Genomic DNA, 18,429 nt, shown 5'->3' on the forward strand with positions numbered 1-18,429 from the left:
AAGAACGTAGTGGAAAATATTAGGCCTGAATATGATAAATTTAACACAGTGTCCTGTGACGAGATATATCCTTCCCACCCCAACTACAATGATATTTTGACACACACACACACACACACACACACACACACACACACACACACACACACAATATATCCTTTCCCATCCCTACTCCAACCTTCTGCCTCACATCCCAACAATAGACCGAGATACGGGACCTGTCCCACATAACATCCCATTACTACCTATTCCAGTCCTGTCACAGGCATCTCCTACCCCACCAAAGGCAAGGCCACTTGTAGAAGCAGTAAGATGTTCTAACACCTTAGCTGTAACCACTATGCCATATTCTACATGGGCATGAAAGGCTGTCTGCATGCATGGACACAGAAACTGTGCCCAAGAAGCTGCCGGACCATCCAGTTCTGAACATGCTGACCAACATAGGGTTCACTTTAATGACTGCTTCACAGCCTGTACCACTTTGATCCTTCCTACGAACACCAGAATTTCTGAACTGCACAGGTGGGAAATCACACTGCAACATATCCTTCGTTCTAGTAACCTTCCTGGATGTTCCACATCCCAGAAGATTTCACTATTGATAAATTGGAGCAAAAAGTATATTAATCTCAATCTTCACTAGTCCACCTCCACTTTTACCACCATACACACCTATGCCAGCTAACAGCCTTTTCCCTTCTCTGTGTGTCTCATCATTCCTTCAACTTCCCCCAACACAGACAGCCTCCTGACTGTGTGTGTAAATAGACTGCCAATCTGAAGATACAGAAAAGCCAAAAATTGAATTATGATTTATAGGAACTCCAAACAATTCACACATTTCAGCAGTTTTGATGTCTCCCCAGCCAACATTTTGCCAAAGAATTCACATGTGTATAATATGGCTAATGTGCAATATGAGTTTAGTGCATTGCTCTTAATGTTCCACAATATTTCAACATACGTACATCAGGAGTTGGAGTGTCTTCAGCTGTTTCCAAGTATTGTACAGCAAGTATTTATGGCAGTGTACTTAGTATGACTGTATGGTTGGGATTACTGTACATATATGGGCCACAGCTCTTACATGTAGATCTAAGAATGTAAGTGAAATCAGCAAACTAAATAACACCTTTGAATTAAGGAAATTATTTTTCGGTAAAACTTTGATAAGCTACAGTATGTTCAGTAATTTGGTCTTGCAGACCACATGGCCAAAAATTTTGTTTCAATTTGTAGAAAGTATTTATAGGTTTGAATACTACATTTAGAACAAAGATCATTGGCATACTCAGTGATACAGTTAATCCAATTTCCTTCAATGGAAAAATAATAAAATTTATTAGTTTCCCAAGAGTGTACAAACTTTAGTTCATTCTACATCATTACTTGTTTGACAAACTCGTACTTATGAGGACTATTCATAAAGAAACCAATTTTTTTTTCAAAAACTTGAATTTATAGAATGTTTTACAATGTCGTGAAAGTACACATTTTTCGAGACACATTGAGACAGTCACGGTAATTGACAAGCTCTGAAATTCCACAGTCTTACAATTCTGCTACCTCTACCCATCTGGCATTAAATTCCCAGGACCCCAAATCTTTGGTAATGTGTGAAAGTAGTGCAAAACAATGGTACAATACGTTCAAAAATGGGTGATGTCCATGATTATGTGGAAAAGTGGTCACCAAGTATCAAATGCAGATTTGATTCATTTGCTTGAGAAAAGGGTTATAGCTTCAGCACCTCTGATCTTTTTATTCATTTTCCACAGATTAGTTGTACTTTTCTGTACAAAGTGAATATCGAGATTCGGGCACTGGAAATTTAATGCCGGAGATACAGGCAGCAACATTCTACAATTGTCAAATTTCGAAGTTCATCAAAGGGTACATTAAATGTCTCAATGTGGCTGGAAACTAAATAGAGAAATTAAACTGTACCCTTTCAACAGTATTATAAAACAAGTACAGTAATTCACTCACTTTTTTAAATAACAGGTTACTTTATGAACAGCCCACATTTAGAGCAGATGTTCCTGTAGACCTATTGAAAAAGTAATAATTTAAAACCATCTATCAACTGCAGCATGTTAGCTTATAATGGGCACACATCACACTACTTGAGGGTAGTCCTCACACTAACAAGACATTGATTTGCATATCTAGTCAATCAATCCTCAGTTTCCTGACTATATAAAAGATTCAAGAATTTGGCTATTTGCCTCGAATGAGAAATTAGCATTCCTAGGTCCAAGTGCTGTGACAGATGAGTTGGTTTAAGTGTACTTATGGTTAGCAAAGGTCTTATAACAGTATTTAAAGACTTAAGTTAGGAGAAAATACATTGCGTAGCTTTCAGGAGTGGTGTTTGGAATACTCCTGTTGTGGTTAGAGAGTAAGTACTTAAATTTGTGAGACAGCTTGCATACCAGGTGTATCCTAAAGATGTGATTTTGTGGTGCATGTGCCACAAGGATTTCTCTTTGAAGCACAAGACTGATTAGGATTGGCAGAATCTAAGCACACCAAGATCTTTGAGAAAGAAGGTGTAACATCCAAAAATGAAAATTTCTACAGAAGAGCCCAGGACAAAAACAAGAAATGATGTGTCCATTAGTAACCACTTCAAGAGCGGGACGTGTTGAGTGACCGGGGAAGAATCCATTAACAATGGGATGTAGGTGAGGAGAGAAAATGAATGAAAATGTTTAAGACTAAAGCTGTAGAATAGTTGAGATAAATTAGTGGTGAATACCAAAGAAAAAATACAAAATAAATAATAAAACCTTGGAAAATGGATGTCAAAGCTAGACAATTATACAGAAGCCTACAGAGAAATAAGATGTTTGAAAACTATCTTGTGAGCACTAAGTTTCGATGTGCAGCTCTATAGCTGCACACTGGAAAACTTTACCTTGGTCTGGTTAATTCACACAAAGTAATTTGAATTCCTTGATGGACAGATCAAGAGTTCAAAATAATTTTAAAATTAGGTCCTATGGTTACAGTGAGTGGAAAATTACTTACCCAAGTACAATTAGAATGGAGCAGGGTATGTGTAGGTGTGAAAGAATATGATCCAAAATTTGAAATATCAGTTCAACCTTGTTTATGTGCTTGGCTCCCACAAACATTTTACTGGTTACATTTACCCTTAACTGTATTTCAACCTGGAAGTTTTACCAACAGTGGAACCAAAGATTTTTTCTGCAGCATAATGCATATTACCTACACCAATAGTTTCCTTGCTGCTCAGGAAGTGAATCGCACATGTAAAGTTAAATGTAAAAAAGTAAATTATTAAAATTCAAAATTTTTTATCGTCTTCTACTCCAATACAATCAGCAAAGGCAACAGCAGTGGAGAAAACCTGTGCCATTTCCATCATCTACATATCAATTTCCAAAACACTACATTCTTCCCAACTGAACTTGCTAATCAGACTATCAACAACATACACAGATCGACCAATAATGTGTTGGCTATAATTCAAAACTTCTTTTGCATGCTTTCTCATTGTCTCTGCCCTTTCAACAAAATTTATGTCCCATCACTTCAGATATATTTAACAGCAATTCAAAACTTCTATGAGAATTTTGGAAAACATTGTTTGCACAGTGTGTCAGGAAATTTTAGCCTGTGTGTAAAAAAAATACTTAACATTTTCACCATCATATACTTCCTGCATATCATTCAACTTTAAAATTTTCTGAAGTTATAATCAAGGTATGACGTATGTAAAAAGCTGATACACGAAAAGTTTTCTTCTGTTTACCCCGTACTACTGAGCAGCACAAAACTACATTGTACCTTCCAAATTGTTTGCTCAGTTTGGGTTAGGAGACACAATCAAAAATTTTGAGAATCTGTACACAGCAGAATCAAAGGACCAGAAGGTCAGTTTTAAGACTCATGATGCACAACTTAAACAGAAAGTAACTCCATTGTATACACACGATACAAAATTTGTTCTCATTTCCTACTCTACCAAAGATTTTTCTGTTGATCTAATGCTACAAAGAAAAGAGGTGTCAAATGGCAATTGATTCAAATCTAGATTCGCCAACTTATCTTAAGACAAGCAAGCATTGTCCTTTTTGTTTGTGTGATGGAAATACATTATGAGCTCCCAGACATGAACGACTAACCACAGAACATTGAATTTATAAAGAAATTGATTTGCTTGTCACAGAATCTTATACAATAAGTGGCAATAACTGGCACACATTTAAAATGCATTTCTACTGATAACCTCAGCATTTATAAACAATCTTTATTACAGGAACGCTGCAATAAAACATTTGCTGCTCATCTGGAAATTATTCCACAATATACACTGTCATCAAGGGAGATCTGAAACCTTTCACCCATACTCTGGGTCAGACATGCTCTCAAAATTGAAATCAATGAACGAAAAAGGCTGTTTCACCAGATTTTCACATTAAGATTTAATACAGAAAGTCTAAAAACTACCATATTAAACATGGTAATGATAGTATATTAAAGTGCCAGATATGAGTCATTATGAAATATAGTTCAAGAATAGAAAAACATGGTGTTGGGTCCAAATCAATTCTGAGTACAAAATTGACAACTTTATTAACAATCTATTTAAAATATATTTTGCTAAATTTACAAAGTTCATGCTCATAAACTGCTAAAAATTCAATAAATAAGAACCAGTAAATCTAGCAAAATCTGAGGTACAAAATACTGTAAACTGAAATATAAAATTTCAATTAAACAAACTTTCAGGGCACAAAGGAGAGGAATTTTTAGGAATATACAAACGATAAGAAAACCACTGTTTGCTGGACTTCAATTAGGAAATTTTGATCTTTATTTCCAAAAATTTCTTCTCACTGGCGGACTGGCCAAAAATGCCTGTAAATACAGAAAAGCAGTTTGAATATAATAGCTTGCCTATCCTTAAAACACAAAAAATCTGAACAACTGACGCAGTAAAGCAATCCATGTTCAAACAGGGTTTCAATTGATTAACAAGCAAAACAATGTAATTTAATAATTTTTATTAGCGCACTAAATAAGATTATACAAAAATGATTTTCTTGGAAACTAAGCATTAAATTAGATCGTCTCCTGCATCTTTTTTGATTAAAATATCCTTTCCAAAATCCAACCAAACATCTTCCTAGACAACAAAATACCAGAGTATGAAACCAAATTAAATGTGTATTTTGGAATCGGCAATAAAATGACATCATTCTGAGTTTTTTCACTGTGTAATTGTTAAACTGTTTGCCTGATTTTAAAAAGTTTTCGTTCACCCATTTGACGTATGATGAAATATGTTTTACAGAATATGAATACAAAGACATCTTTTCTACCCAGGAAAGCACTAAAAATAGATATGGTTGAAGGAGGAACTGCAACAGAAGCACAGTCAGGTCCAAAGTTCAATATAAATACAGTCAGCTGACTTATTTTCAGTATTAGTTTTCTCTCATGCACTGAGAGCCTGATAACGCAAACTGAACCCGTCACAAGGCAATTTTATATCTAAAAAAAGTAACACAAAACAGGAGTTTAACTAATCAACATACAAATAACCTGCCTGTTAGTTTTTTTAAACACGACACCAAATTCAGTCAATCAATCAGGGGCTGTCAAATTCAGCACCCCGACAAAAGAAACAATCACTTTATGGGGGGGAGGGATGGCGAAGTCCAACCCCCAACACCCCATATGCAAGTCTCTCAGATAGGATCCAAGAACAGCACTAATCTGCGTGGATGCCTGGAGAATAAAGTGTGCATCGAGAGCCGACCAGCGAAGTACGATAATTCGCTATCACGACAGTCCAGAAACCATAGGTGCGGCCAGAACCTCGATACTCACACCATCAGAAAACTCGAGGCAATACAGAACAGCACTAGACTTAGATCAAGTCTGCTACATTCATAGGCATCTCATCAATATGCGTGTTGTAGAATTTCTCAATGTCCTCCAGCGTACGCCTGTCATCTTGGGTCACAAAGTTGATAGCTACACCTTTTCGGCCAAACCTTCCACCTCGACCGATCCTAAAAAAGATGAAACCAATTTTATTAAACTTTCAAATCATCCTAAACAATTGCGGCAAGAAGTATTGTACAATCAAATGAAGTTTGTCGTTTCCTTACCTGTGTATGTAGTTTTCTCGATTAGATGGCAGATCATAGTTTATAACTAGCGAAACCTGTTGTACATCTATACCACGAGCAAGAAGGTCTGTAGTAATTAGAACTCTACTTGAACCGGTTCGGAACTGTCTCATAATAACATCCCTCTCTCTTTGCTCCATGTCACCGTGCTGTAACAAATTTTACAGTTTTTCTTCCACATATTTGACATAAATACAACACCACATGATAATGAAGGCACCCATAAGACTGTCTTGCAAACTATAACAAACTACAAATACTTAATATGGTTTCTTTCTCAAGTCAATAAACACAACACTGGAACCCATACAATTCTAATTGACAGAAGAGTAATATAGTCAGCACCTGACATACCAATTTCATTAAAATAATAATCTTTCAAACCTAATGTATGAATAAATTAATTGTGACTACTTTATCTGCATGGCTGTATCAGTAATTCCTACAATTTGGACAGCCAAATTTATAACGATGGAACCCCTATAACATTACCACACACTAAATGTTTTAACATTACTCTAAAGAAACTTTTCATAATACATTCTGCTTTTGAAATTTGTTTCTACACTTCTTTTTTATATTACTGAAGTTCAATAACTTGTGGAATGGTCTAAAAGGAAATTAAGACATCGTTCACAAAATGTTAATTCACTATGAAAGAATCCCAAAAGTTTAACAAGTTTCATAAGTGCATCTTTGTATTACATTGTTATTAACAACAAACTTCACTGGCAAACTGTCAATACATGAGAAACATTTTCCACATTTATTCTGACCAGCGACAAAACTTTATGTGAATTAAGATTTCTACAGCTTTGAGAGTTGGGCCTTTAGGATGTTTTTATAGATGCAGAACTCTTACATTGCTGAGAAGCTTTTGAAGACAAAATGTAAAAACTTCCTGGCAGATTAAAACTGTGTGCCCGACCGAGACTCGAACTCGGGACCTTTGCCTTTCGCGGGCAGAGTGAAAATCTCATTCTGGAAAGTGTAAAAAACTATAAATGCCTGTGTCATTTGCCACAAACCCTTATGTAGCATCTAAAGCTTTATGCAAATAGAATAAACAACATTTCCTCAACACTAAAAACACACCCAACAATTAAATTCAATAACACTTATTTGAAGATTAATCCTCACCATTGCTGAAACTGTGAAGTCACGTTTATGCATACTTTCGGTGAGCGCATCCACCTTACGACGTGTATTGCAAAATATGACAGCTTGTGTGATGCTAAGAGTATCATACAAGTCACACAATGTGTCCAGCTTCCAATCTTCACGTTCAACATTTATGAAAAATTGTTTGATACCTGGAAAGAAAAGCATGTTTAATAACTGAATGAGCATTTAATTTACTGCAAACTCAATTGCAATTAATATTTTGACTAAATGTCAGTAAAAAACACTAGCAGCTCATTTTACAATGCAACACACACACTGTCCATATAAATGCCATGACTTACATAGTTACCCCCATACATTTTTCATACTACACACTTTATTCACTGTTCAATACAACATATTTAAATTTACCTTGCAGTTTTAGTTTTTTGTAACAATATGTGCACTACATACAGTGTTAACTAAGAAATTAAGCCATTCTATGTATGTTATCACATCCTTTGTCGTTCACATTCATTAGCTACACAAATCTCTACCACACTGTCAATTTTCAGCTCAAACCACAGGCTTCTCTACACTATGAATCTCAATAAAATCAATATTTCAGAGGCAGGGCAGCAAAGGTTGGGAAGGGTGGGGGTGGGGTGGGGAAGATACATGGACATTAACCCAATTAAGATGTGAGTGTACAATCAAAATTTGAAAGCAATGTTGCAAGAAATTTGAACACCTTTCAATAGAACTTATTTCAACAAACGAAGTGATTTACGGAATGTAGAGGAAGGAAAAAATAAACATAAGGAAGCTCAGAAAGACACCAACTATTCCAGTGCTAAATAAAGTCATTCTTAGCCCCTACATACTTTACTGCACCTGAAGCCGCTTTTACACTAAGGGTCAATGATGGCTTAAGGGACCACCACCTCAATCGTAGAGGTTGTCCAAATTATGCAGATACTCAACGTAATGTCACATACGTAAGCCCTGTAATGAAGTGAGGTTGCAAGGGATCTATCTCTGAATACACAATCCACTTAAGGCAATAGAAATGTTAATAAATTCTATTCATGATAAAAGCAAAATACTTAAGCTTTTATACAATTTTTCCACACCACAGAGCTGAAAGAAAGTGACTAATAATCATGTTCAACAAATCAAGGCATGTTTGGATACACAGAAAAAGGAACACTGTTTTGCTGAAGATGGAGGCATGTTAATCTCACAAGCATGGAAAAAAAAAAAAGAACTTCCAACCCAAGCATTTTTTATTGTGAAACTTATTTGCTTCACAAAATTTACACACAAAATATTTAGCACATGGTATATAGCACCTTCATTTTTATCCTTTGGGGGTCTTATTTTCTACATGCGATATATTGTTAATTTCTCCTTCAACAGCGACATGATTTTGGGACTTTGCACAGAATATTTCATATATGATATTCTCATTTATAAAGAGCATAGGGTTTTTTCCTTGTCTTAAAAAAGTATTCTAAAAAGTCATGAACTATTGTCTCCTAGACTACAAACAAAGTTTAGTGAAATCTACATATAACATACCAAAAACAAACAACAAAGATTAAAGGTGCACAGAAGCACAAAAATCAACACTGTGTGAGAAACATTACAAGAGTTTACTTGTAACAAAGACATCACCCATTAACGTCAATATTCTGGTGTTTCTGCACCTGTAATCTTCAGTACTCATCTTCAGAAATTCATAACTACACTCAGCACAATCACTGACACACATCTACAACATTACTATACAATTCACACTGAAGTGCTTCACAAAGGCTTCTCCAAACTATCTTCAGACACTTTCTCTACTAATCCACATTAATACCACATAGGAAAAATGAACACCTAGCACGAGCTAAATTTCTTTTATCCTGATCATTTAGCCCTATGTATACTAGGGACGAAACACACACACACACACACACACACACACACACACACACACACACACACACACACACACACACCATGAAGGAATTATCTGAATGGGACAGATCTGTAGAAGTGATGCAAATTTACAGAAAAACAAACTATTACAATTTTAGAAAAATTGTATGATTTATTCACAGAAGGAAGTGCTTCACAAATTGAATAACATGTTGGTCCACCTTTGGCCCTTACGCAAGCAGTTATTCGGCTTGACATTGATAGGATTGTTGAATGTCCTGAGAGATATCATTACAAGTTCTGACCAATTTGTGCATCTAATAATCAAATACCCGAGCTGGCTGGAAGGCCCTGCCCATAAGCTCCAAACATTCTTAATCGTGAACAGATCCAGTGATCTTGCTATACAATGTAAGTTTGACAAGCATGTAGACTAGCAGTAGGAACTCTTGCCCTGTGCTGGTGGGTGGACATATCTTGCTTAAATATAAACCCAGGGTGGCTTGCCATGAAGGGCAACGAAACTGGGCGTAGAATATCACCGGGTAGCGTTGTGCTGTAAGCGTGCTGCAGATAAAAGGAGGAAAAGACATGGCACCCTAGACTATCACTTCTGGTTGTTGGGCCACACGATAGGGGACACAAACAGGTTGATACTGCATTATTGACCTGGGCACCTCCACCCAAAGCATGTCATTGAGTGGAGTAGAACTGTCAAGGTGACAAGTCCCAGTGAGCTAAGGTTCAATTACCAGCGAGGAGAAATTTAGACACACCAGACAGTGCTGTGATACCAGCCTGATTGTCACCCACCATATAGCCCGACAAGGAGTGATAGTCTGGGGTGCCATTTCTTTCCATAGTAAGATCCCTTTCATTAACATCCATGGCACCCTTGCAGCACAGCAGTGTGTCAACAATATTCTATGCCCTGTTTTGGCGCCCTTCATGGCAAGCCATCCTGGGCTAACGTTTCAGCAACTTAATGCCTACCCATACACGGCAAGTGTTTCTATTGCTTTGTCTTCGTGCTCAACAAACCCTATGTTGTCCAGCAAGATTGCCAGATCTTTCCAACTGAACATTTGGAGCACTATGGGCAGCCATCCAAACACCTAGGTTTTGGTGATCTAATGCACTAAATGGCCAGAATTTGGCACAATATCCATTCAACAGCCATATCAATGCCAAGTTGAATAACTGCTAACATTAAGGGTCCCAAGATAGAGCAACACATTATTGACTTGATCAATTTGTGAAGCACGTTCAGTTGAATAAATCATCTAATTTTTTCTGAAATTTTAATCATTTGTTTGCTCATATACATCAAATCTACCAATTTCTGCCGTATTCAGAAAACTCCTTGTGCTTAGGTTTTTTGTCGGTATTTTCACATTCAGATAAGAAAGTTGGTGATTAAAATTTTGTGAAAGATCTCACAATTAAACACCTTTGTTTTAAGGATTGTCACCACCAACTCACTTGTTTTCTCAGACATTTTCCCCCATTTTGCAATAATATGAAGCAAGCTGCCCTACTTTGAACTTTTTCCACATCCTCTGTCACTCCTATCTGGTAAGGATCCTATACCACACAGCATTACTCTACAAGGCGTCAGACAAGTTTAGTGTAGGCAGTCTCTTTAGTAGACCTGTTGCATCTTTGTTCTGTGCCAATAAAACAATCTGGTTTGTGCTCCCCAAAACGTTTTAAACATGCCCATTCCAATTGAAACTGTTCATGATTGTAATTCCTATGTATTAGTTGATTTGACAGGCTTTACACTACTGTATCATGTAACCAAGACCTCTTACTTTTCCTTACTCACGTGCAGATATTAGGAACAGCAGAGGGCCTGTCACACTTCTTTGGAGGACAATGGATACCACCTCTGTTGCTCAATTTTCTGTCGTTTACTTCATACTTTGATCTTTGATACAGGTAGTCACGAATCCATTTGCACAACTGAACTGATACTCCAGAGGCAGGCAATCTGAATGCCCATGTGAAAGGGGATTAAATCAAGTTAAAACATAACCATTACACTTAGCTTTATTTTACAACACTAGTTAATGTGATTTCATTGTAACAATGGAATGATCTAACCAGAGTCTTACTACTTTGGTTTGGATGTAACATCCACAGAGAGAATCCTTTACATGATAATCAGGTTCCTCACATTATGTCCTACAATGATCAGGGACATTGTTCATGCTGCTCTTGTACAAAAAACAGTTTTATATAAAATATTGTTGAAGTTTGATACAAGTAACGCAGAAGCAGTATAGCTGTCTCCATGTGCACCAATATAAAGTGTACAATAAACATGGGAAAGCAGGTCTACAAATGTGCATAATGTACTTCCCTTGCTACTTTGTATCTCCATAGCAGTGTCATGTCAGCTATACACCATTAGTTTAATACTCCATGTGCCAACAAATTTCTGCAGCCATTTTGTAAGAAAATTTTACTAATTAGAGCATCACTACAATTTTCATATTGGCTACTCCATTTCAGAACACTTCTAACACAGTTGACCATTACAGCAATTGTGTGTGTGTGTGTGTGTGTGTGTGTGTGTGTGTCTTTTTTGTGTGGGGGGGGGGGGGGCAGCACACACACTGTGATCCAAAAGTTTTGGGCAGACCAGCTGTCAAAAGGAATAAATAGAGGGGTGGAAGCATGAAATCTTAAAATGACAATTACAAGTTAGGTACTGCCCACCCCCCCCCCATATTTCTTTGTTTGTGCACACTACATGGGCAATCCTTCCAATACTGGTGACAGTGCTGTTCTATGTAATAATAAAAGAATTACAAAATCTATTGCATAGGATGAAGCTACTGAGCAGATAATCTGGATTACAAGTAAATGAACAAGTATCAAGGAGCAACAGAAAAGGGTTATAGATAAGTCAAGATTTTGACTCCTCTAACACACAAAGTAAAAGACTCATCTAGCCTTGGAAGTAAAATGACACACAACAGATGAATCCAGGACCAGACAAGAAGCAGACTAGCCCCATCAAATATAGCAATTTTAGCTACAATATGTTTACTGATTTCAAATGATACACCTTAATTTGAGGAAGAAATGTACAACTCAACACACCGTTAATCTAAGTGATTGGCAGTCCGTGGGAAAACTGGTAAAGGAGAGATGCAAAATGTTCAAGATGATTTATTATGGAAGAATGCTGAAAATTGAGTGGACTGATAAGTGAGGTTCTCCTGAATGAAGAAAGGAACATTGAGGAAACATTGCCTAGAAGAGGAACAAGATCATAGGGTATGTGTTAAAGACATCTGTGTAACTTCCATGGTACTAGAGGGAGCTGTAATGGACAGAGATTGGGAAATATACAGTAAATAATTTATGATCTCTTGTGTAGGTGCTATTCTCACATGTTATATACCTGCCTTAAAGTTATGCCACATTAAAACCCATTGGTTTAACTCCACTATAGCTTCCAAACCAATCTTTGACATCTGGCTACACTAATCAGTGCCACCACATTAATGATTTTGAAGAATTGGGGGACTAACACTGATAAAGGACTGGCTTTGAAATGCAACAAACATGGGGAGTTTTTAAATGTTTCCTGGCTTTGTATTAAGTATATCAGATTTCTGCTGTTTCATCTGGTGTTCACATACCTTGTTCATTTCCATATGCATCTTACCTTTACATTGTTATTCATGACATTCTCAAAACTGAACAACATTCATTCATATGTAGGCATCTAACCTATTTGCTTCATAGCCAATTTAAACAAAAATGTATGGAAAGTTTTCAAGAAAATTTAGTTTACTGAACAGCATTTAGTAGCAACTGTAATGGTATTAGAATGAGATTTTCACCCTGCAGCGGAGTGTGCGCTGATATGAAACTTCCTGGCAGATTAAAACTGTGTGCCGAGTTCGAGTCTCTGTCCGGCACATAGTTTTAATCTGCCAGGAAGTGTATTAATTGCTAGCTTCTACCACACCCCAAATCCCATTAACAATGTAGCTTGTATGCACACATTAGTATTGTGTACCTTATTGAAAATGGGTGTAAGGGATCAGTTATTTCTAATACAATACATTCTTCAGACTGATAAATTAGAGAATGTTACAGTTTCAGTCAAAGGAATAATATTTAAGTTTCACACACCCCTATGTTCCCGCAATACCTCCAAAGCAGTGAGCCCAGTAGCTGCATCTGAACATTTGGCTGCTGCCACCAAACAGTGACAAGTGCAAGGCAACATGATCACATAGGTGTAGGTTCAAAGGCAAGATTGCCAGTTTTGGGCCATGAAACATAAGTTCTCTCAAAATGTGCATAAAAAGAAAACAATCTTCATTTCCTCTACATCAAACCCTTACTGGTCATTTTAATGAAACAACATACATTTGTTCTAATTTATTTTGCTGCACTAAAAGAACTGCAAATGTCTTTATATTATACATTGATATGAGCTGTTGGTATATGCCTTGCCCAATTCAGTCAATGCATCCCTGAACAACACTTGAGGAAACCATAACTCAAGTATTTAAAAGTGTGTCATACCATTTGGCCTTCTGTTAGTGGCTGGATAAATCTTTTCCAGCCTCTTTAAAAGCAGAAATGTCTCAGTTTCCTAGACATGGCATAAAATTCCTGTGTACTTCTACCTCCTAAAGACAGACAAAACTGAACAGTAATTCACGTAATTTCATTATGGATTAAAGAATGAGATGCAAGTAATTACAGCACTGCAGTGAACAATGTCTCAATCCTAATGTAGAGATGGGAAATTTGTGACATTACTACTTTACACTAATAGCAGCCAATTTTTAATGAATAATTATTGTGCAATTGTTAGAATTCAGTAGTCAATTACCAGTCAGAACTGAAGGCCATTCAATCCCTGACAGTCCTGTTTTGTAGTGCTGTCTAGAGGTTGCAAAAATGTGTGTGGTTAGAATTTTAAGACTGGAGAGGATTTTTAAAAATTTTATAACTATATGTTCAGCATCAAGTTTTTAAGCACCCTTTTACAGCTGTGCCCCTCTCAGCCTATCCTTGAACAAGCACTGAAAATGGGGCAGCATGGCTCCCGATCCCATTTTTCACTGTCATTTGGCAACGTAACAAACGCAATGTTTTATATTTTCTGCATGCAAAGTCACTAATCTACACAGTTTATCATTTTAACTATTCATTTTTTGTACATTTCACAGGTGAACTGCTTTATGTCAATGTCCAACAGGCACAATATTTCGGCAAATGACCACTTCACCATAAGTGCACCTGATGGCAACATGGCTGTTTGGCAAAATATTGTGCCTGTTTGACACTGACCTGTGGCAGTTTATCCATGAACTATTTTGACATTAAGTACACCAGGAGAAATTGAAAAATCATTTTTGTCTTGCTATTTAGCAATGGACAAAGGAAAGTCTGCTTCATGTTAAGCTGTAACAGGATAAACTTTTGAAATCGTTTAATATATTTCAGTAAACTAAGGCTTGAGTAATTTTAAAAATGTCCCGGACTGGACCCAAGAAACTATGTTAATCATAGTTTTGGACTTACACCCATCTTCAGATAATTATGATGATTACACTCAGTGCCTTCTTCACATATTCCATATTGGATTTCTATATAAACAATACGTAACTTACTGCATATTTGATTCCAGTAGTCATTTGAAACAATCCTGTAATCACTACCTCAACTTAAAATTTTGTAAATGATGAATTTTATGTACTGGTCATTTACCAGATTTTTTCCAGGTACATTTCCTATCAAACAAATAGCCAGTATCCATTATCAATAACATTAACTTATATTTTCAACTATGAATGCTATTTGCACAGCTCTCTGGAAGTTCATCACCCAAAGTGACTTGTTAGAAGTTTACATATATAATATACAAGCAGCTTTGGGAATCTAAGACCATCAAAGTGTGATATCTACATACTATTTTCCACAAATTTGATCATCCTTAACCACAGGTGTGTGTGTGTGTGTGTGTGTGTGTGTGTGTGTGTGTGTGTAGCTAATTTCCCCTCATCTAAGCATTTCAGCATCACCACAAAGAATTTGCACTCTCACAATAGTGTTATTAACAACTGTTCAAATTAAAGAGCTACAGCCTCACTTGAGACACTTGCTCTGTAATTTTAAATTTCGACACACCAATGCGAATGTGAAGAACATGTCAGGGTTATCATAACTGAACTTATTGATGTTATCCAGAAGCATATGAACTTACCTTCAAGTGTAAGCTCTTCTTTCTTCACCAAAATCTGAACAGGATTCCTCATGAAGTAACCTGTCACCTCAAGTACATCAGCAGGCATTGTAGCTGACAGCAAAATGACCTGAAATGGGTTCCAGATTAATATTAATTTGTCTACCCTACTTCACATTACCAACAAAGATGAAAGCATATTACCTGTATTTCTGGATTAAGAGTCTTAAATACATCGTATATCTGATCCTTGAAACCACGGGACAACATTTCGTCAGCCTCATCTAATACGAACAGTTTAATGCTATTTGTTCCTAAAACAAAATGCCATGTGAAAGAATGACAAAGTCATAGTTAATTTATTTCCTTTTACATCACAAAGGCAAGGAAAATCATTCAAATTGATTCTTATAAACAGTTACAGTCTAACATATATAAACTCTAAAGTTTAAATACACAGCCAACAATTTGCCATGATTTTTACTTTGGTACTGTAGCACATACATATCAACAGTATTTTTTACTAAGTAAAAGTAGCTATAGCTTTTGAACAGAGGTGTTCTCACATGAAATTGTGAATCTTTGGCACCTTCAGCTTCTAAAATATGCAATTTTGATATTCTTATATTGACTGCCCTTACACTTCATAAACAAATGCACTATTACCAAACTTGTTGCATCGTTAAAGTTACACTTACTTAGGGCTCGTCTGTTAATCATGTCCATTACTCGGCCTGGTGTTCCAACTACAACATGAACACCCATCTCCAGCTTCTTCATATCTTCACGAACATTTGTCCCACCAATACAGGCATGACACTGTGCATTCATAAAATCCCCTAATGCAATCACAACCTTCTGGATCTGTAACAGAAGTAACTTCAGTCATTAAAAGAGCAAATTATTTACTTAAAAATTTATACAATTCAGTAAATAGCATGTTGCAACTTAATTTTGCTATTTCAGGAACTAAATCAATAACGATATACTGACAATTTATGACAAATTTTAATCAGTTGGGAAAAGATACCTGCTGTGCCAACTCTCGGGTTGGTGCTAAGATTAATGCTTGACACTCACGAAGTGAAGTGTCAATGAGCTGGAGGATTGATATTGAAAAGGTTGCCGTTTTTCCAGTACCTAGGCAGTAAAAAGAAAGAAAAGTTGCATCTTCCACTGAGTGCAATTTAAAAAGACTTAAATCAGACCAGTACTAAACCTACCTGACTGTGCCTGAGCAATGACATCGTGGCCTTTAATGCAAGGCATGATAGCTCGCTGCTGAATGGCGGATGGTTTTTCAAAACCATATGCATAAATGCCTCTCAATAACTCTTCCTTCAAATTCATGTCATCAAAGTTCTCAACCACCTAAGGATCAAATTCATACTTTCACAAGCCAAAGAAGGATAGTATTACAAAGACTAAACAAAATTCAAGAAATTTCAAAACTCCGCGGCTCTTACGCTTGCGTTGCTCCTCTGCTTTTCCCCGAGTTAAAGTGCTATTACATATTACTTACCTGCTCCCAGTTCGACTCAATAACGCCATCGGGTTCCATTCCTGGAGGTCCTTCATATGCGTCCTTTTCTGGGCCATTTTTGGACTCGTCCGCAGGCCAGTCATTTCTGAAATTAAAAATTACAATTATCTGTGAAATTTGTCAAACAAAAACCTCGTTAAAATGTTCCACTACAGTACGGGAAATGCTCAAACATTATCACAAAGAGGCGGCGCAAGCATGTGTACAATATTTCTCTACCATAAAAATTTACAAATCAAATTAAAAACATTCTTGCATTATAACTCTCTTTCCTGCTATCTACGATTCCGTTAGCATGTGCGTGATCCTCTTTCCTCGACTACACTGTCACCAGCACGAGTCTCCCACATTGCTGTCACGATCTGCTGGTGTGCGCGCGCTAAATAGGCTCATAGCCAATAAGCTGGTCTCCACATTAACACAAGTTACATTAAGAATTATTTTTAACGGTAGTACCCTGGAAAATAAAGGAATGGTTCTATGCTGACATCAGTTTGAATTCTACGAACAGCAAATTTTCCTTTCACAATGCCATATAGCTCAACACAAAAGTGCAGAGTTTATAAGCAGTTCCCGCAAGCACAAACATACATGTACTGATTCTCACAAAATTAAGAGTACTTGAGTTCAAACCTTCTTTTCGCAAGACCGAATAAAACCTGTGTCACTTAGTGCGAGTGCGAAAACGTGCCAAACTTTTTTAGCTATTGGTAGATAAACTAACCATCCCTTCAAAACGCCACGTTCAAGTAGCACTAAATCAACATTATTTTATTGAACATAGCATCTTACAAACCAAAGCGTGCGAGTAATTCACGTTCATTGTCAAATTATACCTGAACGCCATGTTGGCAATCGCACCACACCATTGGAAACCTTGACAATACGGTTCACACAGCAGACTACAATGTAACAAATTTACAAAATATTATCTAGAGCTTCCAATAGTGTACCCTAGACAACATTTACATAAACCTTTAAACTGAATCTACCATACAGCTTCGAAAAACCTATCACTTACCTTCTATCTGCTGCATACGACATGTTCAACTCACGATTAGAGCGACGGAAAGAGAAATTCTAGTGACTTCGCCAATGTGTTCATGCGCGAAAGGGGTACGAAGTTCGCGAATGTATACACTCAAAGTTTCAAAGATATTGATAATGCAGTATATCCAAAATTTAAAAATAAACTCTCTCTACTTCATATAGAGGAAAATAAACTGATTTTAAATTTTTTTGTCGAGCTCTACTTTTATATTGCGTAAGACGATTAGGTGATCATACAGGAAGTTGCGTATATACCCATAATTCTGTGCGCTTCGAATTTGAGCAGCAAGGGGGGAGAAATTAAATGCTGGGTTATAGAAACCTTGGAGCCAATAAGACTTACAGCATCACAACAAATGATGTATTTATGTTGTCCAAACCAGTAATTACTTATCAGCCGCAGAATG

General features: G+C 36.7%; 1 protein-coding gene across 2 annotated transcripts; it reads right to left on the reverse strand.

The window, feature by feature from the left end:
- Window positions 1–4,816: 4,816 nt before the first annotated feature.
- Window positions 4,817–18,055, reverse strand: LOC126236476 (eukaryotic initiation factor 4A-I). Of its 2 annotated transcripts, XM_049945814.1 has the most exons (11): window positions 17,994–18,055; window positions 16,952–17,057; window positions 16,653–16,800; window positions 16,460–16,569; window positions 16,128–16,293; window positions 15,634–15,743; window positions 15,451–15,559; window positions 7,314–7,486; window positions 6,153–6,322; window positions 5,869–6,053; window positions 4,817–4,893 (listed from the first exon to the last, which is right to left on the reverse strand). In XM_049945814.1, exons 1-10 carry the CDS (start codon window positions 18,014–18,016, stop codon window positions 5,909–5,911), a joined length of 1,260 nt encoding a protein of 419 aa, XP_049801771.1. In that variant the 5' UTR covers window positions 18,017–18,055; the 3' UTR covers window positions 4,817–4,893; window positions 5,869–5,908. The 2 variants fall into 2 exon arrangements, with proteins under 2 accessions (XP_049801771.1, XP_049801770.1); XM_049945813.1 differs by having other exon boundaries at window positions 4,817–6,053.
- Between the last annotated feature and the right edge of the window lie 374 nt (window positions 18,056–18,429).

Source organism: Schistocerca nitens, chromosome 2 (assembly GCF_023898315.1).
Source record: "Schistocerca nitens isolate TAMUIC-IGC-003100 chromosome 2, iqSchNite1.1, whole genome shotgun sequence".
In the NCBI taxonomy this organism is placed as follows: Eukaryota; Metazoa; Arthropoda; class Insecta; order Orthoptera; family Acrididae; genus Schistocerca; species Schistocerca nitens.